This window comes from Scardinius erythrophthalmus, assembly GCF_964197995.2.
Source record: "Scardinius erythrophthalmus genome assembly, chromosome: 19".
NCBI lineage: Eukaryota > Metazoa > Chordata > Actinopteri > Cypriniformes > Leuciscidae > Scardinius > Scardinius erythrophthalmus.
The window spans coordinates 12,864,826-12,892,033 of record NC_138239.1 but is presented as its reverse complement, the minus strand read 5'-3'; the positions used below and the strand labels follow the sequence as shown (position 1 = coordinate 12,892,033).

At 35.5% G+C, this 27,208-nt stretch overlaps 1 protein-coding gene across 1 annotated transcript; it reads right to left on the bottom strand.

The window, feature by feature from the left end:
- Nucleotides 1–3,154: 3,154 nt before the first annotated feature.
- Nucleotides 3,155–7,731, bottom strand: alkal2b (ALK and LTK ligand 2b). The gene is made up of 6 exons (XM_081347589.1): nucleotides 6,972–7,731; nucleotides 6,080–6,380; nucleotides 5,856–5,909; nucleotides 5,685–5,765; nucleotides 5,418–5,491; nucleotides 3,155–3,921 (listed from the first exon to the last, which is right to left on the bottom strand). Exons 2-5 carry the CDS (start codon nucleotides 6,321–6,323, stop codon nucleotides 5,427–5,429), a joined length of 444 nt encoding a protein of 147 aa, XP_081203715.1. The 5' UTR covers nucleotides 6,324–6,380; nucleotides 6,972–7,731; the 3' UTR covers nucleotides 3,155–3,921; nucleotides 5,418–5,426.
- Between the last annotated feature and the right edge of the window lie 19,477 nt (nucleotides 7,732–27,208).

Below are 27,208 nucleotides of genomic sequence, written 5' to 3'. Positions count from 1 at the left end.
AGATTTCCAAAAGTCTTTGTCAATCTCTCAAAGGTCTGCAATACCACTGTTTCTGCAGAAATCCTAAATTAGAGGATTAAAGACTGATGCTTTAGAGGGTCTAATAATGTGACAATCATTTGGGATTGACATTTTGATTTTCAATAATTTGTACAGTTATTTGTTACCTACTTTTCAAAAGTTTGGGGTCAGATCGATTAAAAAAAAAAAAGAAGAAATTAGCAAGGATGCATTAAATTGATCAAAAGTGCCGGTAAAGACTTTTAAATTATTACAAGAATTGTAACAATTCTTTGGAACTATGTTTTCACCAAAGGATCCTAAAATGATCTTGTTTGCACAAAAATATTGAGCACAACGGCTTTCAACATTGATAATAATAAGAAACGTTTCTTCAGCAATGAATAATTTCTGGTGGGTCAGGACACTGAAGACTGGAGTAATGATGCTGAGAATTCAGCTTTACCATAACTGGAATGAATCACATTTTAAAATATATTTAAATAGAAAATTTATTCAAAATTCTAATAATATTTCACAATATTACTTTGTTTTATTGTATTTTTGATCAAAAAGCATCATGACCTAAGTTGATCGTATATAGAGTCCATTGATTGGTGCCAATGGTTCTATGATCTACAATGTTTTTGGGAAACGCAGCTTTTATCAGCAACATTTTTAAAAGTACCAAAGGCATAATAAAATGGGCCATCTCTCTCTCTCTCTCTCTCTCTCTCTCTCTCTCTCTCTCTCTCTCTCTCTCTCTCTCTCTCTCTCTCTCTCTCTCTCTCTCTCTCTCTCTCTCTCTTTCTCTCTCTCTCTCTCTCTCTCTCTCTCTCTTTTCAGAAATCTGAATTCTTTGTTATTAAAAGGGGTATATTATTTTATAACTCAGCTTATCGGGTTGACAATGTAATCCTTATTTAAAAAACTGACATGAATTAAGTTATTGGTTGGCATTTTTTAATTAGTCCTATAATTGAAAATTGATCATTTGAATCTGCAGAGGAAGAGACACAAGGATGGAAAACAGTTTCATGGAACCTTTCGTACAGATGTTCCAGTGAAGATTTTGTGAAGGTTTTTCATTAACAAAGCATGTTTTGCCAAACAGTTTGGTGGAGTTAATGGCAGGGTTTTGTTTATGAAGTCAGGGATGGACAAATATCTTTTAGTCTAATCGTATATGTATCTTTCAGCATTGATGCTATAAGCTTGAGGAGCTTTCATTGGCGGATACATTGTTACTTTGAACATTTTCAGATCATGTGCTCAGCAAAGTCTAATCAGCTTATGAGGTTCTTTGAATGCTTCATGTCACCTTTACGGGAAATTTTTCCAGCATATTACCAACTGGAGTGGGAAAAGGGAAGAAGCATTAAGCCTAGAATGGCATTTTGTGGAACACCTATCTAGACAATTGAAATGAAGCCCCTCAGTAATGTTTTTGACTTCTGTTAGAGCTGTTTTAAAGAGCATGTCCTGGCTTCAAGTTTGGAAATGACAAAGCACAAAATGTCTTCAGCCAAAATTCCTAGAATACATTAATTTGGGAAAGAATAATGAAGATTAGTCTATATTATTAGTATTAATAATATTAGATTTTATATATATCAAAAATATATTCATATAAACATATTGTCTATATGTAAATATACTGTGTATCTGAAATAATATTCGTTGTAATATGAGTGTTGCATGATGCATTCAGTTAGACCATCAAATAGAATTTTAGATTATATCAATGACTTTGTATTAAAGCAAATACAAATTGCAGTGTTGTTGTTGCTCAGTTGCTTGTAACACAATCGTTGCATGCGATTAAGGCTGACGTGGAGGTATGAGTCACCAGATGTTATACAGTTCATTTATAATCATCATCAGGTCAGATTTGGCCAGTTTTGTTCCTGATCTTTGGTTTTAAATCACTGCTGTGTGTCCATACATGTCACTTTACATTGCCACCAGTGGCGGAACATATGGACAAAATCCAACTGTGTATTATGCATTGAATTTTTCAACAGTATTAAATTAAAGAAATGTCAAAATCTTTATCATCATCTCTTGATGGTCAGTAGTCACAATGGTAAATGTACGATTTGCTGCTAATACTCTTACTCTTACTTGGCTGCTGCCCAAAATTATAGTCAGACCAGCTAAACCACAGTGTTGGCATCAGGTAACTAGTGGGAGTTCCTAAGCAAGACAGAAGAAAGATACACAGGTATTACCTCAGCAGACTGATAAAATTGCATGCAATGTGGCTGATTGTAACAGCAGCAAGTGTATGCAAGTATTGAATGCTAGATGGTTACAAGTACTAGGGCTTTTGGCAAAACCAGAATTCTCATTTACAATTTCATCCATTCATTTGATTGTTCTTAAGCTTGAGCACAAGTGTCACTAGCATGTCTGGACAAATCAAGAACTTCAGTATAACTCTGTAATAGTAAACCAGAAATAATAGAGGGTTTTATCATGGTTCATTAATAGAGAACATTATGATATACATTAACTCATAAGGCAAGTTGATGGGCTGCTGCTCAATACCAAACTTAACACACACACACACACACACACACACACACACACACACACACACACACACACACACACACACACACAGTATATATATAGTCTTATATGTTCGCATAAACCAGTCCAATGGCAATATATGTACACACGCATATATATATATATATAGAGAGAGAGAGAGAGAGAGAGAGAGAGAGAGAGAGAGAGAGAGGGAGGGAGGGAGAGAGAGATGTGTGGATAGTTGATGTGAACATACAAGTTAAATTGGACTGTAAATAGCTGTAATGACTGAAATTATGCATTTCAGTAACAGACAGTAATAAAATTTGCAGATTAACAAATAAAAATTACCCATTTTTTTTACCTTTTGAAATGTTTTTCTTTTGCCTTTTTTCCATGAGTAGAATGCCAATGCAAACATTATTTCAGAAGGCTGTCGCTTAAATGTGCTGTTATGACATCAGCTAAGAGCAGGGTACTGCTTTCCCACACCCTTATGGGTCTCATACCTCTCAAAGATGGATTTATCACCAAAATGGAGTGGGAAACTATGACAAGCAGCAAATAGCATTTATTTGGAATAAATAACTTCAAATTCATCCGTCAACACTCTTTAAACATTATATAACAAATATGTTTATTTAAAGATCATATGTTATATATATTTACTGTATATATTTACAATATTTACAAACTGAACTCTAACTTAGATGTTTATACATTTGACAATAGCAATATTTAACAGCTTGAATGTATAAATACATAATATAAGACATTCAATATTAGCAAAATGCAATTCATTTCTTTCACAGAATAAACTGCAACCAGTAGCATTAATTACTGCCAAGACATGTCTTGTAAAGACAAAAAAGGCAAGAAAATATCATGCAAATCATAATTCAATCAAAGGATTTAGCTCTGGCTTTGAGGAATGTGGCTTTGAGGTTGTCAGGAATATTGGACCAAAGGCTTCTTTCAGCCAGTAACCACCTTTGAACATCAGCAAAACAATATCTAAGTTATTCTTCAACCAAAAACTACCCGTGAAGGCAAATTCAATTTATAATGTATGTGAGGTCGAAAGTGACACCCAGAGTTTGTGGTTTGGCAGCAGGACATATTTTTTGGGGTTTTTCCCATAAACATTGTCTTCTTCATTTTCACCATGACCATTTCCATTAAACTTGGTTCTAACATCAGTCTTGTCAACTCACAAGACTGATGAGCTGTATGTGATAAGAAAAAGGTCAAAAGAGGAGTTCCATTTCATTGCAAAAATAGCTATGTTTATGTGATAAATATGATTGTTCTGAATTAATTTAATTTCCCTGTTTTTCTCCAAGGCACTTTTCTTGGTTCTCTTTACTTCTTCAGGTCTGTTGAAATCTGTAAAATGAAACAATGATCGGCATAAACAAAAAATAACTTCAAAAGCTTTAAAAACAAGTGAAACACAACGTCTGTACGTACTATAATACATATGAGAGCTGGACTACTGCATGCAAATGTAAATGGGGGCATTAGTAATAATAAATACAACACAATTATATATATATATATATATATGTATATATATATATATATATATATATATATATATATATATATATGTATATATATATATATATATATATATATATATATATATATATATATATATATATATATACATATATATATATATATATATACATATATGCAATATACACTATAATTAGTTTTTACAAGGCAGAGGATGAAAAACAATCTAAAATAAACCTCACTAGTTTGGATACAAAGCCACACATAAGAGCAAATTGTGCAACACAGATGGTGAAAGGACTGAAGGTTTAATGTTACACTGAGAACTAAAGCGGTGCCATTAAGAAAAAAGGCCATTGTCCATAAGTGTGGTACTTCACTTCAAATAGTTAACATGCCATTTACAGTCAATTGAGAACATAATCCCCGATTATATTCGTGTACTTTCTTTGACAAATGTACTGGTGCCACAGTTTGACCCGCTTACACTTTTCTGATGTTTTTTTTTTTGTGTGTTCAATTAGTGGAGCAGTACTGTATTTTTTTTAGGTTGAAGATCACAAGTTCAACAGCTAAACAAAAAAATCATCCAAATATGGGGGAGAAGATACAGCATCCCAATATGCCAATTAAGTACTTTACCGGTATAGTTTAGCTTGGTTAAATGTTATTATATGTACCATGTGTGTCTGTGTAATGTTTGATGCTTTTGGGATGTTATTTGTTGTCCCTTCAGGGACAATAAAGTATACTTAAACTTTGAATTACCTATTTTAAGTATTGCTCAAATTATCTTTAGTTTAAATGAACTACACAGGCACTTACATGAGCAAACTATTCACTAGCTAAGAAGTTAGTTCATTCATTTTGAATTGATACAATCTACTTATATCTCTGTCTATTTCTATCAGCCACTTGGAATCTTCATAGATCATCCACAGTCTGAGAACCTCTGCACTTAAAACTCCACCAGAACAGCCTTTTAACTAAAATATAAAACCCCTTTCATTCCAAACAGGTGAAGTAAAAGCTATTCTGGGTGGGAGCTCCGTAATATTAGAAAGGTCATAATACAGTTAGGTGTAATATTTCTCCTGTAGAATTCTGTTTAAGTGTACTTCTGTGCGTAGATTACGCATTGTGTGTGTGTATGTGTAACCAGAAACTGTCTATCAAGGTCCTTTTTTAGAATGTGGTAGCGAGAATGTTGGGATGATTGTGTCCTTGAAGATAACGGCTAGACATTCGATCACTTAGTGTGTGTTCTGGGTAAATACTTTCATGACAAACATTTTAGCACTAATAGCGGAAACAAGTTTACCATAACATACATTATGTTAACTATTATGTTAACTATTCACCTGCGACATCTATCCCTCTGTGCACCGCTGACTCCCTGCTAGTCTTGTAAGAAGCCGGGCACATCTTTTATAATCTAGAAAAAGACAAGACAGACTTTTAATTTGACATAGAAACTATCGTGAAGACCAGTACCTTGTGCATGCTTAATCATTCACCTGAATAAATGGCAAAACATTTAAGAACAATCATTAAAATTATATATTTCTGATCAATACGTCACATAGCTTCTGAAATAATTTAAATGTATTTAATGAAATGGCACTTACAGGCTGGTATTGTGCAGTCCCTGGTATTATGATAGAGTTTATAAAAGTGTTTGCTGCATTTGGGGCTAAAATAAAGCGGCCCTGCAAAAAATACAAAAAGACAGATTTTAAATTGCTGTCAATTCACAAAGATAATGAGGAAAGTGCACAGAGATACTGGCATTTGCTCACCTGTTAAATGTTTTAAAAATCTCTCCTTCTGTCGAAGATCTCTCGGAAAGACCTCTGTTAAAAGGGGAGGAATTACTCAGGTCAGAAATTACTGTACAAAAATGTGATTATTTATATTTATTGGCCACAGAATATGAAATGCCACATAACAGATCAGGTCAAGTATGGACTACAATGCTCTCATTATCCAAACACAGTCAGTCAGTGAATGTGATGATGCTTACCAAGAATGCGTTCATGCTGATATGACTTTGTAACTTTGTTAACGTCTTTTGTTTCCACCGAATGCTCGATGATCTTGGGGGGTTGCTGTGTGTTTCCCTCGCTGTGATGCTCCCGTGCCTGTCTCACTCTGTCCATCAGGAGGTCCAGCAGACTTGTGTCATCCCTGTCTTTCGGTTTGCAGTAGCCGGCGGTGAGGATCAGCAAAAGGAGCCCTATGAAGACAGGTGTGCGCACTGCACTCATGCTGAAAGGTGGGCAAAGAGAGCCCCTCTGCCCTGCGTAGACCTGCCTCTTATAGACCTGCAAACACACCATCATCATTTCAGTTCCCTGGCGCCCACTTGATTAATTGATACATATTAAATTGCTTAAAACATGCCATGAATGGATAGCTGACACATAATTTGGTTTAAAAGAATAAGAATGCATACGTCTTTAAATTTTTCACTATTTGAAACAATTTTTTTTAAATCAAATGTATTCCAAAAACTTTAAATGAAAATGAGATCAAACAAACTGCATGCATAATGATAAAATAATTACCAAAAAGCAGTTTAAAACAGTTTTAAATAAAGTATAGCAGGAAACGTTAACATCCCAGTAGAATTTATGTCAACTACCCATAGTTTGTCAATAATTTGATAATATCCAGCTAAAAGAAGTAGTACACAATCTCTTCACTTATTCTGAAGTTGTAACATGTAATAAATAAAGTTCTCGATTCACTTAAAAACAAGTTAGTGGAGCTTCAGTTACTGTTCAATATTTCTAAACAATCATAGCATCACAGATTCACTCAAGAATCCCAAGTTTTCTCCACTTTTACGCACGAACGCTCTTGCGCAAAGGCGCTTCGGGAACACGTGTTTGTTTGGTAAAGTAACAAATTACCTGTTTTTCTTCAATGCAGATTTAGTTTACACTTGTTCGACGGCCTTCCCGTGGGTTTAATAATGTTAACGCAAAGCACATCAAATAGACTCCGCTTGCGTCGCCTCTCCAAAGGTACTTCCAGAGCTTCTAGCGCACCATGACACAAGGAGAGCGAGTCTCTTTTATATGTTTAAAGACAGCCGTGGTCATCTGTTGATCGTGTTGACTCGAAGTGGGTGGAAATTGACGAAAGTCCGCCGCTTTTAATTTATTTATTTTCCCCCTCCGGTGCGTAAAGTTGCTTCAGATCATCCGGCATGGGTTCCTCACTTTTTATTGTCAGTTGCAGACGTAAGCTGTCCCATGTGGATTACCCCGGCATGTCTTTAATTAGAAACGCGTTAAGAGCACTCCTTAAAAAATGCATTTTAATTTCGTTGGATCACCGTCTCGTAACGCGCATCTTCCGGTGGTCCAATTTGGCACGAGTGGAAAGATTCTCACCAGAAGTGCTTTCTCTGTCCTAATGCCTCGTTGTATCTTCTTATTAAATGACACTATGTGCGCGCGGTGCTTCTTGGCTCCTTTATCTTTAAAGTTTCCCCGAAGATGATGCTGCGGTTTTGTATTTCAGCGCAAATTATCATCAGAAACCATCATGGTAAGAGCTTGAGTGGGAAGGCATAATCTCCTGGAGACTATCCACAGCAGCGTCTATGAGAAGACTGAGGCCTTCTCCAATATTGGTTTCGTTCTCAATCTCGACATTTTACCACTCCCTTTGAGTATAGAAAAAAAAAATAACTCATATTTCATTCCCCTCCTCTTTGGCTCTCAAACGCTTCAAATGCGAGTTGCACACCATTCTGCCGTGCGCTTCCATGTCCATAGCTGATGATAATCAGGATTACATACCTTGGGAATTATTATTAACCATGTTGCATGGATTAATCTGGGATAACGTGATGCAGTGTTGAGACACAGCTCAACAGTGCCACACAGTGTGAATGCGTTAATTTGAATGATAAGTGTTATGAAATGTGCACAAGTTGAAACTACTGAGATTCAGTTCACTCAGCAACTGAAAATTCTGTCATCATTTACTCGTCCTCATGTCGTTCCACACCTGTATGACTTCTGTGGAAGAAGAAAAAAAGATTTATTATATGTGTATGTGTGTGTGTGCGTACATGTTTTTCTGTCCAGGTGGGGACTTTAACCTGAATGCACACTGATTCATGGGGACTCGTGTCACCGTGGAGACCTAAATTGAGGTCTCCATGAGGAAACAAGTTAATAAATATTACAGAACGAGTTTTTTTTTTTTTTTTTTTTTTTTTTAAATGTAAAACTGCAGAAAGTTTTCTGTGATGGATAGGGTTAGTGGCATGGTAACAGGATAGAATATAGGGCTACAGTTTGTACAGTACAAAACCCCATTATGTCTATGGAGAGTCCCCGATAGCGAAACCGCACACCCTGTGTGTGTGTGTGTGTGTGTGTGTGTGTGTGTGTGTGTGTGTGTGTGTGTGTGTGCACGCGTCTGTCTGTATTGACAAAAACATGAAGCATAAAAAAGAAAAAGATAATAACAGAATTATAATTATTATCATTTTAACTTTTTGTGTAAACTAACTTGATCATGAAGCAGGTGAAATATATGAAAAAGCATTATTAAGTAAAGATCATGTTCCATGTATATTAGATATTTTGTAAATTTCCTATCGTAAATATATAAAACATTTATTTTTGTGAGTGAATGCAGCACTATCGCTAACATAAATAGACAACTTTAAAGGTGATTTTCTCAGTGTTTCGATTTTTTTTGCACCCTCAGATTCCAATTTTCAAATAGTTGTATCTCGGCCAAATCTTGTCCTGTCCTAACATACAACAATGGAAAGCTTATTTATTCAGATGATGTAGACATCCAAAAAATTTACCCATGTGACTGTGGTCACATATAAGGTTCCCTTGTCCAAAAAACCCACTAAACTTGAAAATTTTACTTTAAATTACTTAATACTTGATAAATTGCTTATGATGTTCCTAATTTATAAGTCGATTTGGATAAAAAGTAAATGCAAATTGCTTTCATTAATGTTAGGTAAATTTAAAGTTGTTCCAAAGTGACAGCATGCAGTTATGCACTCAGAACAGTAGAAATTGCAGAAATTATTGTGACAAGTTAAATGAATGAAAACAAAACATATAAAGTTATAAAATAATGATGAAAACAATCTTATAGAGTAGTGGAGTGTAGCTACTCACTCTCACATCCGTGGCCATCACACAGTTGTTGCTGTCTTTGTGCCATGTAAATCATTTATTGTTTCCTTTTTTAATAGCCTTCGTTCCATTTCCTTTATCACCCACAGACCCTCTCTCTTTCTTTCAGTCCTGTAGTCTGTTTTTCTGCCCCACCTTCTCTTTTCCCCATCCTCTTCTCTCTTCACAATTTATCCATACTGTACTTGTGCATAAAATGTTCCTGCATCCCTTATTTTATCATCTGTGGTTAAAACGTTCTTCAAAGCTGCCCGTAGTTATCTGAATGACTTAATAAACCTGATATGATACACCACATGAGCGGGTGCAACTAAGATAACAGCTCAAGTAGTGGCAAGTTGTCGCCCACGGTTTCTACACGTGTGTTGTATTCTGCGTATTCAGAGACCCTGAAACAACAAGATTTGACTCAAATGTCAGATCTGCAAATATTTTCTTTGGTTTAAAGGTGAATTGTTCTAGTTGTTAGTTATTTTTTTAAGTTTACCTAGAGAGTAGAGGATAAAGACTCCAGCAACAGTCAAGTTTTAAAGTCTTTTCCACCAAGAAAAAAAAAAGATAACAGTTAATTTAACATATTTAACCTTTTGTGGGACCATGCCCCAATAACGGCCTATGGTAGTTTTGACAATGGGAATCTGACATTGGGGGTGAGACATGACAAGTAACGTGAGTTATGCAATCAGATTACTTTTTTCAAGTAAAGTAAGGCATTGCTTTTAAATTTACAACAAAACATCCGAATTACTTTGTTTACCCATGCATTGATTGACACCTCTCTTGTCCCCATGTTGAGACAAATCGTGAAGTGCAGAGGCTGTGTAAACATGATGGTTGGACTTCTGAACTAAATGCGAGCATGTATTATTCGGTATTCCTCAAAATGAATAAAAACAGTGAAAACAGTACATTATTTAAATATGTTCAATTACACAAATATACTTTATGCATTTATTCTCACTTTATTAAGCAATAATGTATTTGCTGCTGACCTTTAATGATCTTATTCAACCATAGTAATAAGCAAAAATGATTTTAGATAAACATCACATTTATGTTTCATTTTTAAACTCATACCAGAATATTCTTGCAAATTTTACATTATGGCAGTATTACCGTAAAGAGTAGTATGGCAGTATGCGGTTCCATTGGGTGCTTCTTATTTCTAATTTGTGCATCCTCGTTTCCTTTCCTCCCATCTTAGCTCCAGTAATGTAACCCAATACTTTCCATATAAAGTAACTAAGTAACACAATTAGTTACTTTTTAGTGAGTAACTCAATATTGTATTCATTACTTTTAAAAGTAACTTTCCTCAACACTGCATATTATAGACTATTTAAAATATTTTCAAGCTCAGTTAATACAATACGCTCAATGCAAAAATATCAATATATTGTTTGGCCAACAAATACTGTAATAACAACCTTTCACAGTATAAATATGGCAACTAAGAACACAGCTCTATATTTGACTTTTGATTTTCTTGGAACATTTCACAAGATATATTCTCAGAGAATATAAAAGGTATATGTATATGCATATCGCCCCCTATAGGTCGATATGCATACATGGGTCTACCGCACAGAAATATAGAAACTTTAAACTCTAAACTCACTTTAAACCCACAAAAAAGTTCAAAGAAATTTGATTTAACTATATACTGTAAGAATTACAACTGCTATCCGTATGTGCTTAAACATATTTTCATTTTCATACGAAAACCGTTTCATTAAATCAATGCAAGAGAATTAAGTAGTAGGCCTACTTTATGCAGCACATGCTTGACACAGCATAAACAGCGACACTAAGCCTCTCAAGTGTAGCCTTTATCTCCTCCCTGCCTCTCTTCAGAACAATCCGTCATCAGACTCTTTCTTAACAGTCAATAGATCCTGCCCTCTCAAACTAGTAACTGCTGTGATCCCTATACATCTACTATCACATAATAAGCGCTCCAGATCGGTCATAATTCAGTGCTTGGCATGACATCAGCCATGTCGACCCGTATCCAAATATGCACTGCACAGTCCAGCCTACACATTCAGCCACTGATCCTAAAATCCACTGATCTTCTTTCAGTCGTTAACTCATTAATCTTGGCTCATGCCAGTTCCCTGTCCACAGCCTTAATCCCTGCTGACCTCTTTGCCATATCTGATATCATTGACAACTTTGACAGCAGTTTTGATATGTTTGCGTGATTAATTACGTCTGTTCGTTGTCACGTCAGCACCATATGTTTGGTATTGACTGAAAGCCAAAGCAGCTGTCCATACACGGCCATATACCTGATGATTCCAGTTTTTCCAGGCGTTCCGAGACTTGTCGGGAGTTTTTTACAGTGTAAAACTGCTGAGTCAGTCAGTGAACTTGGTTAGATAACTGCTGTATTTCCAGTGCCATGCTACACTTAATAACTGGTCTACTCAGGTCGGTATAGATCATTTATAGTACTAAAGAGTTTTATTGGTCAGACAAATAAACCACCATTCAAATTTGGGGTGGTTCAAATTTGGGGAGCCTCTTATGCTCACCAAGGCTGTATTTATTTAATCAAAAATACTGTGAAAACAGTAATATTGTGAAAAAAATGATTACAATTTAAAATAACTATTTTATATTTTAATATACTTTAAAATATAATTTATTGCTGTGAGGGCAAAGCAAAATTTTCAGCATCATTACTTTGAATCTTTGCTGATTCACACTGAGTTTGTGCTCAAGAAACATTTCAAGTTTTTATCATTGCTGAGTTTTCCTGCTTAATATTTTATAATTTGTGATACTTTTTTTTCAAGATTCTTTGATGAATAGAACAGCATTTATTTGAAATATAAATCTTTTGTAACATTATAAATATCTTCACTGTCACTTTTGATGAATTTAATGCATCTATGCTGAAAATAAGTATTAATTTCTTTCAACCCCAAACTTTTGAATGGCCATCAATGGATAAGGATGTGTTGGTGTAGTTACATCATCTACCAGCAGGGGCTAATTGGACCATGCTAACCAGACAACCCTTGACCTCTAGAGACCATGTCTTGCATTACTCTCCTCAACCCTTCCTTATAGTCATAGACACTTTTTCACAGTATGAATATGAACAAAAAAAGTTTTCATCAGACATCCTATCACCTGAGAATTCATAGAAAATGACTTGATTGAGGTTGTATATGTGGACTGATATTATTTCTAATGTCTTATTATCAGTTAAATGTATGATTTTATTTTTCTCAATGTTCCTGGATTCTGCAACCTTTTTTGTAAGGGAACAGCTCAGTTTATTTGTCAGTTTTTTTTTCTTGGACTATTAACATGCATCCATAAATAGCATGTGCAAACAGTCAAATAACAGTAATACATTATAGCACATGTTATGATTAGTTAGCATCAACGAGAAGTCCCACTTAAAAAAGTAGCAGGGGTGTTCTTGAAATATCTGTGCTTCATGTAAAGCCAGCAGACACGATTAAAACGTGTCAAATCATATTTTCCTTTTTCTTTTTTGTGTGTGCCAGAAACATTCATAATTGAATTTGGTTATGGTGCTAGTTTTGATGATTGGACTTCTATTTTTTATTTTTATTTTTTTTTACTGGAGAGAACGTTTTGAGTTCTTCTGAAAGTTATGTTTTCATATAGTATATCATTTCCTTCTTTTATCTCAAAGCATTTTGATTCAAAGCAATTTGATTCCATGGTATGAGGAACCTGAACTCATGAACATTTGTTGTGTTCCTGTTGGGAAATAGATGTGAGAACATGTCTCATGTATACAGCAAAACTATTATCCCATCTCTGGATGCATGTGGTTTGTCGTTGGTAACCTTAGAGACCAAGCAAGCAGAGACAGTTCTGAAATGACTCATTCAGGAGCAGAATGCATAAACGGATTTAATCTTCAAGGAATAGTTCGGCCAAAAATAAATTTGGAGATTCTTTCAAATTCCCTCAGTGTTTTGCACAGGTGTTACAAATAAAATAAAACGGCTTACAGGATTGGAATGACATGATGGTGGGTAAACGATGACAGAATTTGAGTTTTAGGGTGAACAATTCCTGTAATCATTAGCAGTCTCTGATGCTTTGCCTTAGTAACAGCTACAGAGATTCAATGTGGTGTTGATGGAATAAAACTTTTCTATGTTGAGGCTTGTGAACAGTCTTCAAAGTGAAAGCCTCAGCTGACAGAGGAAGGATTGAGCGGTTTGAAGACAAACTATGTGGTAATTGTTTATATAGGATTACAAATTCATACATTTTTATTCTCATCTGTCTTTTTAGAAGCTCAAAAATCCTTCTTAAAAACCCCCGAAATCCTTAGTAAAACACGACTTCACTTGAAGAGTAATTTCACAGGATCTTTATACAGCACTGTGCTGTTGATTTGAGGGCTTATACCACACAAATTACTTTCTATACAAGTGTGGCATATATAAGAAGCTTTTATATAATGTATAATATATATACACACACACACATTATATTATATTATATTATATTATATTATATTATATTATATTATATTATATTATATTATATTATATTATATTATATTATATTATATTATATTATATTATATTATATTATATCCAGATGTCGAAAAATGAATAGTTTTATAACTCAATTTCAATAAGCACTGTGTGATTTTAAGATTCATTCTGTAGTTACTTTCTAAGCTCACACTGATACTTTGTCATCTGTTAATATTTCCCTTTGATATTAAAGTTGGATGGCCTAAATAAAAGAAGGAATTCCTTTTGATAATTTATTAATGATGTACTGAGAGACTAACTGAGCTCCGGTCTGATAGGATATCCTTATGAAGCTAACAGAGAAAATGAACAGCGTACTAAGCGTAGACACGCATACTTTCCACGGCACAAAAATTACCTGGCAATTAATAATGTCCCTTACCTTCATCAGACCTGTTGGGAAATGATCTGTTCTGTTAATTATGTCCTCATGGTGTTCACTAGTTGTTTCCTATTTTTCTTGAAATAGGCCTACCGCTGTTGCAAATAAATATTACCATTCTATTCTTTTCTATTAAACTCTCTATGAGCAGGTAAAAAAACTCAGTAAGCGATAACAATACCTTTGCTAAGGATTTTGAAAGCTTACAAGGATTTCGAAAGCTTTACGATGGCATTAGCTAAAGACCATTAGTGTCATTACACACACTTTGCCTTGCCATAAGCTTTAATGACAGATGTTAAACTAGACACTTTTGCATTTTACCTTTTTTAAGCTCTGAGCTGAGATTACTTAAGATGCATAGTGGAAACATAAACCTGGCGGATGTCAAATCACTACCTGAAGAATCACACGTACATGAGAGTGTGCAGCCAAAATCAATATATTTTGATTGCAGGTGTCAGGAGCTTCTAGATTTCCAAATTCCATCCCCGCTGCTGTTGAGATAACACATTATCACTTCTTTGTTGGCAAACACACTGTGATGAATGAAAGCTCTGGTGAGTGAAACTGGAGTTTCTGGAGAGAAATCTATTGCTATCTGCATGTTTTTTACAGTGAGTGCTTTTCAATTTTATGATTCAAAAGGTCTATTCACAAATATGAAGCATGAAGATCACAACTTTTTTTTTTTTTTGCTATGAATTTGCTTTTAAATCCAGTTTATATTTTAATCAAAATATACTCAATACGATTGGCATTTTCAATTATTTCCAAAACGTCTACTGTTTTAAAGGTACACGATGTAGGACTAGCTTTTGGCCCTCTAGCGGTTAAAAAACAAAACTGCATGCATTTTGCGGAAGAACATTGTTTTGGTTGTGCTTCAGCTTGACATGACTGTGCGGATGAACATGGTTCTTTCTCATAACTAAAGAGAGAGAGAGAGATTATCCTACTACTGCTCATAAAACATTCACTACTAAGCTTAAGAGATATAACCAGTTTAGATGGAAAGGATCTCAAGCTAACTACAGCTGAAGATGTCACTGAAGCTTTACCCTTAATAGACACGGTAGGCTAGCCTAGAAATCTAGACGCACCCTAGCGGCAACTCCTAGCGGTTGCTAGGGTAGTCTAGCAACTCTCCATTGACTTTAGGAGCTGTAAAAACCTAAATTGGGTCAGGCCAATCACATCGTGTATAGAGTAGGCGGGGTGGGCTTAACATAATGATGACAGAGTTGCGACGGTTCCCTGCTACTTGAAAACAAAGAAGAGTTGCTGCTTCTGGCGAACGGCTTTGGCCGCGACTCTGGAGGACTTGGAGTTAAGTTTTTCTTTGAGAAAAGAGCAAAGAACGGCACTTAAGTCATTCTTAAAAAAGGAAGATGTGTTCGTAGTTTTGCCGGCCAGATTCAAAAGTTGAATCTATCAACTAACGTTAGCTCCGCTGTTGGGAAAACGCTCTGGTTGGTTGAAGCTATGGTGAGTTGCCAGACCTAACATCTTGATATAAGTCTGGCTTGCCAGGCTAACGGTAGGCTACTTCATTTAAAATAAATTCCAGCACAGCGCTACAACAACCAAAATGAAATGACCATTCACAATAGATAATACTTGAACTCTGTTAGAGAACTACATATGGCAATTTATCAGTTCAATAAAGACCTCACTGACCTTTTAATAATAAAAATCTCCACGTCGCCTTTACAACATTTCTAATCCACCAGTTCTCGCAATCTCAGACAAGACAAGCCAATGTTGATTCTCATTTTATTATGAGCTCTGTCGCGGTCTTTTTTATTTTCTTTTTTTGCCAACACACTCTAATCTGTTCAGCGTTTTTTTTTTGTGTGTGTGCAATTTTCCACCGGACAAAATTGCGATTGTTAACTCATGATTTCTGTTCTGTCTGTGCGCACCAATCTTGCACTTCTATCTACTCCTTAACCAGACTATGACTTCGGGTTTTCGGCATTATGTTAAGGAAGGTCTAATATCGGGAACGCACAAAAAAAATCCAGGAAGAGATTTACTATCTCTTAGTGTTGTGATCCCATGACGTCAGAAAATTGCGCTAAAACACTCACTGAATTTTTATTACTTGTTTTAAGTTTTCTCTATTTACGGATATGACGAGACACGCGCGGGCGAGTAACGCGTGTACGCAATTTCCTACGAAAACCATCCCATCCCGTCTAAAACATAAACACTTATAGCCTATGCTTAGCATAGTGAATTTAGGGTAAGACAAAAACTCGTTTTGGAAGCCGGATTGATGATGTATTGAACTTTAATAAAATAAGAATGCTGGCATATCGTATAAATCCAGTGATTTAAATAATTTACACTTGATTTACACTTTACCGTCTGCTAACAAACTACATAAAAACTCCCACGCGGTTAAGAAAATAGTTAAAGGGTTCAATCATTTTAAGTTGACATCAGGAGCATGCAGCACTCACAGACAGGTGGACACCACAGAGGACAAGACAAAAAAATGTGCATGTCTATTTAGCAAGACTAATACGTCTCTTATGCTACACCTAAATCTTTTGAGAAAGACTGCAACAGTGAAAGCTGAAATCACTCTGTGTGAGTAATTTTTATACCCCCCTCGGGAAGACTTTAAGGTCATCTGTGCACAACTCCCTAAAAGTCATCAGAGAAAAGACATATCAGGCAATCATGTGATGAAGAGCCTCATGCACTCTGTGCAGCAAATTCCTCTGTGATGTCCAAAAGCTGATTCATTCAAATATTTGGACTACAAATGAGCATCTTTTGCTGAGTTAGAATGAGAAATATTTACATGAAAGCATTTGTATGGATTGTGACGTGAGAAAAGGCCAGGGATGAGAAGACTTAATGGAGGCTGTCAGGAAAATTGTTATATTGAATGTGTAAGTGATCTGAGCATCAAAATAGAGAAGGTTTACCAAAAGAGAAATATGTGCACTCACTCTGCCTCCTAGATCAAAAAATGACAGGGAAAACCACTTTCATGGACTGGTTAAAACAGCACAAAATATAAGCTAAAGATTTTTACTGAGATTTATTTTATAAGACCTTAAGAAACCAGGAACTTAATCTGTAAAGATAAGACTTAAGGTTAACTTTGAATTTATAATACATACCACCCATAAATTATGGCCAAGAGTTTCCTTCCAGCTGAGGGCAGGCTGAAAATGAATTCGATTTTGAACCAACTCCTGGCGGTGTGTTTCTGAAAGTTTATATAAGGCCACATAATTCTATAAAGCGAACTAGACAGGTGTAAAAAGTGAACAGTTGGATAAACTTAAAAAAAATACTTCAATTGTTAACACCTAAAGAAATTAAGTTTTCTCAACTTAAATTATCACGTTTTATCGTGGAAAAATGTGATAATTTAAGTTGAGAAAACTTAATTTCTTTAGGTGTTACCAATTGAAGTAATTTTTTTAAGTTGATCCAACTGTTCACTTTTTACAGTGAGAGCGTGTTGCTTTATACAAAAGTTAGTTCCTACCGTATTCCAAAAGTGCTCTGCACTGTGACTTCCACTGTATAAATAACTCTAAATAATGCTTGTCTGTTTCACGTTGCCTGTATACTCTTTTTTGAGCACTGCGAATTCGGACATACTTTTGTCACATACTCTTTTTCACATGTCACTTTTAAAGTGATCAGTAGACTTAACTTAAAAAAAGCGAGGAAACCCGTTGCCTTAAAATTATTAAGTAAACGTCATGCATTATTGGAAATTAAGTTATGTGTACTTGACTTTTCCACATTCCACAATTCCAAACTTAATTGTTTTCAATTACGCTTGAGGTTTATTTACTTAATAATTTAAGGCAATGGGTTTCCTCACTTTTCCTCAAGTTTGCGATTTCGGATGCAGCCCGATTTGCTCAAACACGATCCTTTCAGGAACTAGAGATGTGTCTTTGAGCCATCACGATTGAGTCATTGAATCATTCATTCATCCAATTCCTTCATAAACTCTGAATTGTTCAGGAACAAAACCACTGTTCTGTGTTGTTCGGAGACACTCGATGGTTTAATTTGGCTGTGGCTTTGTTTGGAACTATTTTCATTGCATTGGCTGTATGTTACTCAGTATTAGCTTCTTGTTTATTAAACAGTATAAAAGAAATGTCACACTCTAAATCATGCTGTCTGTATGAATATCAGCATGGCTGTGTTTACCGCCAAAACATACTAAAGGCCTATAGTGTCGGTTGATTCAGTATGGTAAAACTCATGACTTTATATATTATTCAAAGAACTTCTATTGAGATCGGGGTTGTGTTGAAAGAGTGGGTTGTGTGTCATGCTGCTTTTGAAAATCTCCACCCTTGGGACATGTTTCGTGGGTGGATTTATTTGTCGCAATCACACCTCAGATCTCGGCTGTCCCCAATCTGCAGTTTGCTTTGAATGAACATGAGGGAATCCCTCTCCGAGATCAAAGCAAAGGAGCACCAAGCTAAGGCAAATCAGACAGGGAAACCCTCAATTTACGTCAGCCAGCCAGGTCTTTTGAGGAAAATTGTGAAAGTGGTTCGCGTTTAAGAGTTATTTTTATGTCACTTGCAAGTTATAGCCTAGTAGAAGTTTACATATTTTACATAAATGCAAACTTGGATCAGGTAGGGATCACAAATGGATGGCTTTTTTTTTTTGCAGCTGTTTTATTTTTATCTTTATGTATTTTTATCTCTTTATCTTTATTTTTATATTTTGAGTTTATACTTGTTCTAGATGCACTATTCCTGGTAAATAATGAAAAAGAGCTTATCAAATGTTATTTCTTAAGTGCACACTCTGAAATCTTACCAAATCTAACTTGTCAATTGTTGGTTTATAGATGAGGATAACGAGGATTCAGTTTTCTCTAATTAATGTAGCTGTCAAAAGACTCTTGACCAAACCTGTCTTATCATTTGATGTTAATCTTGCAAGAATTTTTGAAATCCAGATTTGGTGATTTATTTCTTTTTACCATATCTGATGTATAAAAATATTTATAGTAATAAATATTGAAGATTTTGCAAGACATAATAATGCGGAGGGAATTCAGCCCTCCTCATTCTTGAGCCTCATTCTGGTCCTCTGTGGCGTGAGAAACAAGCTGAAGACAAACATGAGACATGCTGTGAATTTCGCATAAAAAGAAGTGTTGCTCAAAGGATGCTCTTTTTTTAAACCCAGGAGTCTAAAAGGAGTTTATAGTTACATTTCTTTTAATTGGTAACTTCTCAGATGCTCCTCTTACAAACTGTGTGCATGTGAAACCTCAGACTATTAATAGCAAATTGCATTTCATATGGCAAATCAGAGAAGCAGAAAACAACCCAGATTAAACAGAGCTCCTTAATGGTTTTTCTTTCCTATGGGAAAGCATTAGCAAATCAGCCAGAAATTGTTTAGAAAGAACTTGAGTAAATCTAAACCAATGGTTTATTTCTCAAACTGAAGTTATTGAATTGCCCTGTTGCCTGTAGGAAATCATTTTGTTATGCTCTAGCGTGTGTTTATTGGTCTTGGCAAGCTCTTGTTTGTGTTTCTGTAGCCTAATATAACCTTTACGAACAGAATTGCACAATTCAGGATTCCACCTGGTCATCCAGGCCTGATGAATCCTTCTTGGGGAGTGTGTCTATAGTTTATAAGACAGACCCACATGTTGACTGCTACTGCAGGCATTACTTACTGCCCCTTATCATCACTTACCAGACGGCAGGCTAAAACAAAGCCCGGCTTTTGACTGGTGTGTATGTATTTGTATTTATTTAACCCTCTCAAGTTTTCTCTCCAGCTTTAACAGTCCAATGCTACATATTTACCTAAGCAGCTGAGCGTGTAGAGTGCTGGCACTTTACGCATGTTTGCAACTGCTCCTGCCTTGAACTTATGAAATAATGTGCTGTCCTATTTTGTTTTTTTTTGTCTTCTGTCTTATCTATGCCTTCATCGGGAACAACTGAAAATGCCAATGGAGATTACTGGCAGGATGTACCGTCGCTTGTGTTACGATCTTTGTGCACAATAATCAAATGGCAAGTGCCTTATACACTACCGTTCAAAAGTTGGAGGTCAACACGGTTTAAAAAAAATAATAATAATACTTTTATTTATTAAGGATGCATTAAATTGATTAAAAGTGACAGACCCAGATGCACTTTCTTGGTCCTAAATGTTGTGTTAAATCCTTATCAGATCCCAGTTATTTAGACATTAAGCAATAATTCACACCTGTATGCTGGCATACCTCACAGTTCGCTGAGCATTGTCTAACATTCCTGAATTCATACGCAGTTTATGTAATTTACTTTCAAGCTGTAATGGAGCCGCATGACCTGTGAACAAAAAGTATCTGTATAATACACACATTCAAAAGTTTGGAGTCGGTAAGATTTTTATTTTTTTATTTTTTAAAGAAATTAATACTTTAATTCAGCAAAGATGCATTCAGTTGATCAAAAGGCATAGTAAATATAATTAAAATGTTACAAAAGATTTCTATTTCAAATATATGCTGTTCTTTTGATATTTCAATTCATCAAGAATTCCTTTAATAAACTATGTATTAGATTTCTGCAAAACTATTAAGCATCACAACTGTTTTCAACATTGATAAAAATAAGAAATGTATATTGAGCACCAGATGATTTCTGAAGGACCATGTGACACTGAAGGCTGGATTAATGATGCTGAAAATTAGGCTTTGTCATGACAAATTATATTATATTCAAATAGAAAACAGATATTTTAAACTGTAATAATATTATTTCACAATATTACTGTTTTACTATGTTTTTCATCAAATAAATGCAGCCTTGGTGAGCTTAAGACACTTTTAAAAACATTACATTTCTAGAATTTAAATGTGCTTTGAGGCTACTGAATGTTGGAACATGGATGAAACATTTGCCTTTTTTAACTCCATAACTTTGTATACATTTCAAACTCTGTATCATAATTATACCATCATATATCCTAATGTGTCTTGTAAAGCACTTGCTTTTTTTTCTATGTTGCCATTCTTCAGCAAAATGTATCATAGGCAAGGGCCCAAACTCGGAGGTTAAATTGGGCTGTGTTAAAGAGCAGCCCTCTTGATTGGTGGCCGGATAGCTAAATGTCAGTTGAAGAGAGTGATGTATCAGAGGGCTGGAGATAGTGTAGGCGTAGTTTGATTAATAAGGTGCTTGAAGCAGTGACTCAGCCATGCAGCCAGAGTCGAGACCTCCGTGATGGGAGCCCCTGCGCATCCACCCGTGATCAATAAGGCAGAGTCCAAGAGCTTTCCAGGTGTATCATAATCAAAACAGTCAATTGAAGACAACTGATAGTGTGATAATCCTTCCTGTGAATTGATTTTGATTATCAGTGTTTTTTTATTTTATTTTATTTTATTTTATTTTATTTTATTTTATTTTATTTTATTTTATCACAGCTTCATCTGTAAGGCTCAATATTCCTGCAGCAACACCAAACCAGAAATATGTTTGTTTAAACAAGTATGATATCATTCAGCATTATGATTAATATTGGTAAAATGGACAGTTTTACAATTAAATGTTACATTGTTTTTTGATGGAAGGTTCCTATCGAACTGAAGCAGTTTGAGAAATGGAAAATACGTCATGATAAACAGCAAAGGACATTGCACTAAATGAGTTTGAATGAGACAGTTAAGAGCACAGTTTCAGAAATCAGTCTTTAGCCTTTAAATCAATTAATTATATATTTTATTATTTATTTCTCCAGTAAGTAACTGAATTTAAGCGGTTTATTACAAAATATGTTTACATTCTTAATATAATAATAATATTAACTAAACGTACATTTTTTGAAGAAAATGTGAGTGGTGCTTGCTGTGGTTGGTAGTTGCTAGGGTGTTCTGGTTGGTTGCCAGGGTGTTGCTAGGCAGTAGCTAAGGTGTTTGCTATTGTGTTGCTAGGGTGTTGCTAGGTTAAGGGTGGTTGCTAGGGTGTAATGGTTGGTGATTTGCTTGGGCATTGCTGGGCAGGTGCGTAGGTGTTCTGGGTGGTTTCTAGGGCTTTGCTAAGTGTAACGGAGGCAAGCTTGTTAGAGCTGTGTGTGTAAACCTCCCTCCTCGGGCCTCAAGAGACGCACTGGCCACTGACGCTAGAGGCAGGTTTTTAGCGCCCTTGTTAGTGCGTCCACCTCAAATGCCGGTGATGCTGGTTCGAATCCCGCTTGGAGCGTGTCGAGTAGGACCAGTTACATATGCAATTGCTAGAGTGGTTGCTAGGCAGTAGATAGGGTGTTTGCCATTGTGTTACTAAGCAATTGCTAGGGTGTTCTGGGTGGCTGCTATTGTTGGTAGTGATTGCTAGGCTATGTGCCGTTAATAGGCAGTTGCTAGGATGTTAAGGGTGGTTGTAGAGTGTAATGGGTAGTTCTTATGCAGTTGCTAAGCTGTGGGTGGTTACTAGGGCTTTGCTGGGCAATTGCTAGGGTGTTGCTAGGCAGTTGCTATGTGATTGCCAGGGTGTTCATGTGTGGTAGTGTTTTGAATGTGAAAATTCCATTTTGAAATAAATTTCCTGTTATCAAAACTAGGTTGTCTCAAACCTCTCAATAATTTAGAAAATATTTCAAGTTTCTGTTTGAGGCAACAGAGAATGTAAATATCATAACAACTGCTGATGCTTGTATTGGCCTTCTGTGCATCTTCCATCAGCCCTCTTGTTCTTGTACGGAGTCGGCCTGTCTGTGTTTGATTGAGACATAATGAAATACAATCTGTCAATGTCTTCAAGTGCTGGGAAGATTTCTGCTTTTTAATTTGTACCCAGTGTATTTATTGACAAAGGCAGATTATTTGGAAGATGAAGTCATTGCTTCCTCTTGTGTCTTGCAGCAAATGACAGATATAAACCACATAAGGTCAAGCTGACCAGCTGAAGGGTGAACTTTGGGAAGACTGAATGGCAGATTTTAATAATGGCAGCCTCCTGCTTCTCATAATTTCTCAGCTGTTTTTTTTTTTTTTTTAATCAAAGATCACACTCATCATAGACCAGAAGACTGGGTTTTTCCCTAAGAAAAACACCTTGCTTAAATTTATTAAACGATATAAATTGACAGTAATTGAAAATGATTATAGGGAGCTGGAGGTATACCACATTTATCAGACAACATCAGTGGCAAGATGTCTTTTAATTAGATTTAGCTTTCTAAATTCAGCTTTTGGGAGGTCTAATAAATGGCAAGACAACAGAACACTGTGTGTAATATTGGCAGACATTTAAAAACATCTTTGACTTGAATTAGTTTGATATTTAATGTTAAAAGTGGAACTTGATAAGATCAAAGTGAAAAACATTATAATCAGAAATCTGCCTTCAGTACAGACTTGTACTGTTCTTGTTTTTGTTGTGCTTTAAAACTTTATTGTCTACAATAAAAACGTATACAACATAGATAAATAATAAATGATTCAAGTATGAGTAAAGAATAATACAGAAATCTAATAAAATATTAAATATATAACCTGTCATGGTTATACAGTAGGGTTCTTGAATCAGTTTTACAGAAATTTTTATGCCATAAAGGTTCTATACAAGGAGAAATGTCTTAAATTAAGTTTAACAGGTTATTTGTTTTAGTTATAACTTATGTTTATGAGCTGTTTAATTCATAAAATGTAATTAAAATGAAATGAATTAAAACAAATTTGACTGAAAGTAAATCTATAAATTGATCCAATGATGGGAATCCCTATAGGTTCTATATATGTAGTCCCATTGGCTCTACAGTATATAAAACCATTAAAATATGTATTTAATATTTAGCAAAAATTACTGCTGATACATATTCTTGGTAGCCAGTGGATGACTAAAATGTCCTAAAAACTTAAAATATATGTTTGAGAAGAGTCCTACAGTATGTATGATTTATCTTCCTCAGACTTTTTTTGTGGTTTTATTTGTTATGACTTTCAGATTATTAAGTGATGAGTGTATTATTTTTAAGTCTGTAATTTAATTTGCTTCATGTACTTCAGAATGACCTGGCACCTCTTAAAAAGAGTGTTTTCTTATCTCGTCACTGAGTGATCACAGCCCACCTACCACAGCACCTGTAAGGAGGAGAGTGCCAGCTGAATACACCCATGAACCCTTAATCTCCTTTGGCCTATAGATCACATTTCAGCCATGCAACCCTGTCCAACGCCCTCTGATAAATAAAAAAAAGTGCATTTTAAGTCTCAAACATTCCTATCTTTGCACAGCTGCTCCCCTCCTTTCTGATGGCCATCTTGTTGGCTGACTTTTAATGTCCCTCCCTTTGTTAAACAACAACAAAATTCACTTTACAAATGACTAAAACTAATCTGATGGCTTTCCATGCTTATAGACTTACACTGGAGCACTACGGTATGTTGCTGTGAATGTAGTTCCTATACACTGACTTTGTCACGCTCATTCCATTCCTTTACTGTGCCTGTTAGCTATGTATGTGTAGACCTGAAACATAAAAGCAGTAAGTTGTGTTGTGTAAGTGCATCTGAGGTAATGATGAAATGACTGGAAATGAACCTGTGGGGAAATCCCTGGCATGTTGATAATTAATTCGTAAAACTGGAACAACCCAGAAAACATCAAACAAGAAAGAGAAGAGTATTGTGTGTGGGAAACCAAGTTACAAGACACTGCCTTGATTATTCCGCATCCTTATATTGATTTGGTATCTGGATATTTAGTTTAAACTTGCTACCCAGAGCCCTCTTTAAATCAGTAATAATAATACTAATAATTATAAATCAGGTGTTCATATCAGCAATTCATTTAAATAATCTATTTTTATTTTATTAATTCATTTATTATAACATACACTCTTAGAAAAAAGTTTCAATGGGGTTCTATCTTGACTAAATTTTAAAGAACGCTTTATGCCAAAAAGGTTCTGTATAGGAGAAATGTCATAAATTATAGCATAATACTTTCATGTTTAACTGGTTATTTAAATTTTCTAGGGATTAAGTATGATTGTAAGTTGTTTAATTCATAAAATGGGTGTCTTTTGGTCTTTTTATTTAAAGGAATTAAATGCGGATTAAAAGGGATTTAAAGGGTTAGGCTAGATCGAGGTCATAAAACTAATCCATTTGAACTGAGCGGGTAGTCCAAATTTTCTGAAGAGACACAATTGCTTTAGATTAACAGATTTAATTTAGCAAACCGAACCTGCTTGACATGCGAGAACAAACTTCTTGCGGAAGCTCTAACACACAATGATTGAACCTCATTGGTTCTTGAGGAAGCTCAAACGTGCTGCGTGACACTAGACTGAACCTCGTTGATTCTTGTGGAGTTTAAACGCGCTGCGTAACACGAGAATGAACCTTGTTGGTTTTCGCACGTCAAGCGAACATGCTTGAGCTTCCATTAACCACAACTGGTGTGTGAGTTGATGAATGCTTATATGTGAATAATTAAAACTGTTCATCATATAAAGCGACCGTGTCTCTTGATAAAATTTGTATTAAACGGATCAATTCAGATGGATTTTTACGATCTCTTTATTAACTTTTTGAATTGACAAAGTAGTTGTGTGGACTGTCCCTACGGTCTTACGGATTTGGAACGACATGAGGGTGACAAATTTTTTCCATCAGGGAATAAAGCAAAAGAAAAAAGTTCTTGGTAAAACTGTAGTTGTGGACTGAAATAATCTATTTAAACTATTTGCAAAAAATATTTTATTTTAAAGGTCCCGTTCTATGCCCCTTTTCACAAGATGTAAAATAAGTCTCTGATGTCCCCAGAGTGTGTATGTGAAGTTTGAGCTCAAAATACCCAACAGATCGTTTTTTACAGCATGTTTAAATTGACATTTTTTGGGGCTCAGAAAAACGAGCCGTTTCAGTGTGTCCCCTTTAAATGCAAATGAGCTGCTGCTGGACGACACAGGGGGCGGAGCTTCATGAGCTCGTGCTCAGTCTGTCAGGAAAAATTCATCTCACGGAATGATGATAATATCAGAAACTCTCAGTAACGGCGTTCATTTCGAGTCGGACAATAATGCCTACAGAGTCAGAGTGCTGTATAGAGATGAAACAGGTATAGTTTAGTAGTTTAATTACGGTTATTATAACGTATTTGTCATCTGCTTGTAGGCTATGTATCCATGATTTATTAATAGCCTACAAGTCTGCTGTCTGAATGATGATCAAACATGTACTGATGAGTTTAATAAAGTTTATTGTACATCACACAAAAGATGAAGCGTCAGTTTTACTTCAGAAAATCACCGTAAGAGCTGAGTAAACACAGTAGGCTAAGTTATAAGAAGTGCGCAAGTAGCCAGTAGAGTTGAGGGAGCATTCCTGTGGGCGGAGGTTAGTCAAGAAACGGTTCTGGTGATGTCACTAATGCAGGAAGTAGAGGGGTGTAGTCCAATCGAGCCGTTTTTTGTAGTCAACTTCTGTTAAATAAAATATCTCGCTTGGCATTGAACTTTGAGCTTTATAATTTTACAGATATTATTTATGCTCTAACAGCAACATTACACACTAACTAAAGTTTGAAACATGGAATCGCATGCAACGGGACCTTTAAAATATAGCCTACACATTCACTCTTTTTCAGATGTCTAATATCTCGATAACGCAAACTTCATCACATTCAGTTAGCCTATTCCATGTATCATGTAATCGATAGCATATTTTCAATTCAAAAGTAAAATTTGATACAACAGTTGAGTAGTTTGCATCAATGGATATTACTGTCGGTATTTGAACATTTCTATCAACAGTTGTCAAATATTAATGTTTTTAGCTTGCACCTTACAATGTACTCTTTCACCAATTTTAACATTGAGCTCATTTTTTTGTACCTTTGGAGTTGCTGTCAATACAGAGAACAACGACAAAAATCGGTGTTGCCTACACCGTGTGTTATCCTCTTTTTAAAATCTGCTTTTAGCCTCTCAACATCCTCTCAACATCATGTGAGTGATTCCTTCGGGGTGAACGCGGGTCAATCTGACTGCAGTAGATGTGAAAGATATGAATA

Coding starts and splice junctions, on each gene's coding strand:
- alkal2b (XM_081347589.1), bottom strand. CDS start 6,323: ATGAGTGCAGTGCGCACACCTGTCTTCATAGGGCTCCTTTTGCTGATC. Junction 5,910..6,079: donor TCAGCATGAACGCATTCTTG/GTAAGCATCATC, acceptor CCCTTTTAACAG/AGGTCTTTCCGAGAGATCTT. Junction 5,492..5,684: donor GGACTGCACAATACCAGCCT/GTAAGTGCCATT, acceptor GTCTTTTTCTAG/ATTATAAAAGATGTGCCCGG.